Raw genomic sequence first — 467 nt, forward strand, 5'->3', positions numbered from 1 at the left:
TAACAGCGATAGCAAAATGAATTGATTGAATAATTCCAGTTGCTTATTCTGGAGCCATTTTTATAATTTCATAAGGCATCCTACTATGTAATGCCTACCATAATACATACAATACCAAATACCATAAAATAGTGTTTTCAAAGCGCAGCATTACATGTTAAAAGTGGCATTTTCTATGCATTGTACTTCAGGCAGTGCTTTGGAGATGGACTGCACTGGGCTGGTTGTATGATTATCGTTCTTCTTGGGCAGCAGCGTCGATTTGATGTGCTGGATTTTTGCTACCACTTATTGAAAGTTCAGAAACATGATGGCAAAGATGAAGTCATAAAGAATGTGGTATGTTGACAAACATGGGTCTCATTTAGACTGCATAGAAAACTTACTAGCTACAGATTTCTTCTAGCAGAAAAATTTATCAGGGTGTACAAGTACTTTTTAACTGTACAATTTTGATTTTTTTTTAG

The 467-nt window shown here is 35.1% G+C and overlaps 1 protein-coding gene across 3 annotated transcripts in view; it reads left to right on the forward strand.

The window, feature by feature from the left end:
- Positions 1-467, forward strand: part of CYFIP1 (cytoplasmic FMR1 interacting protein 1) — a 66747-nt gene that overhangs the window by 64203 nt on the left and 2077 nt on the right. For all 3 annotated transcript variants that reach the window (XM_066622203.1, XM_066622202.1, XM_066622201.1), the window contains one exon: positions 192-339. In XM_066622203.1, coding sequence (XP_066478300.1) covers positions 192-339 — 148 coding nt within the window. The remainder of the gene's footprint in view (positions 1-191; positions 340-467) is intronic.

This window comes from Tiliqua scincoides, chromosome 3 (assembly GCF_035046505.1).
Source record: "Tiliqua scincoides isolate rTilSci1 chromosome 3, rTilSci1.hap2, whole genome shotgun sequence".
NCBI lineage: Eukaryota > Metazoa > Chordata > Lepidosauria > Squamata > Scincidae > Tiliqua > Tiliqua scincoides.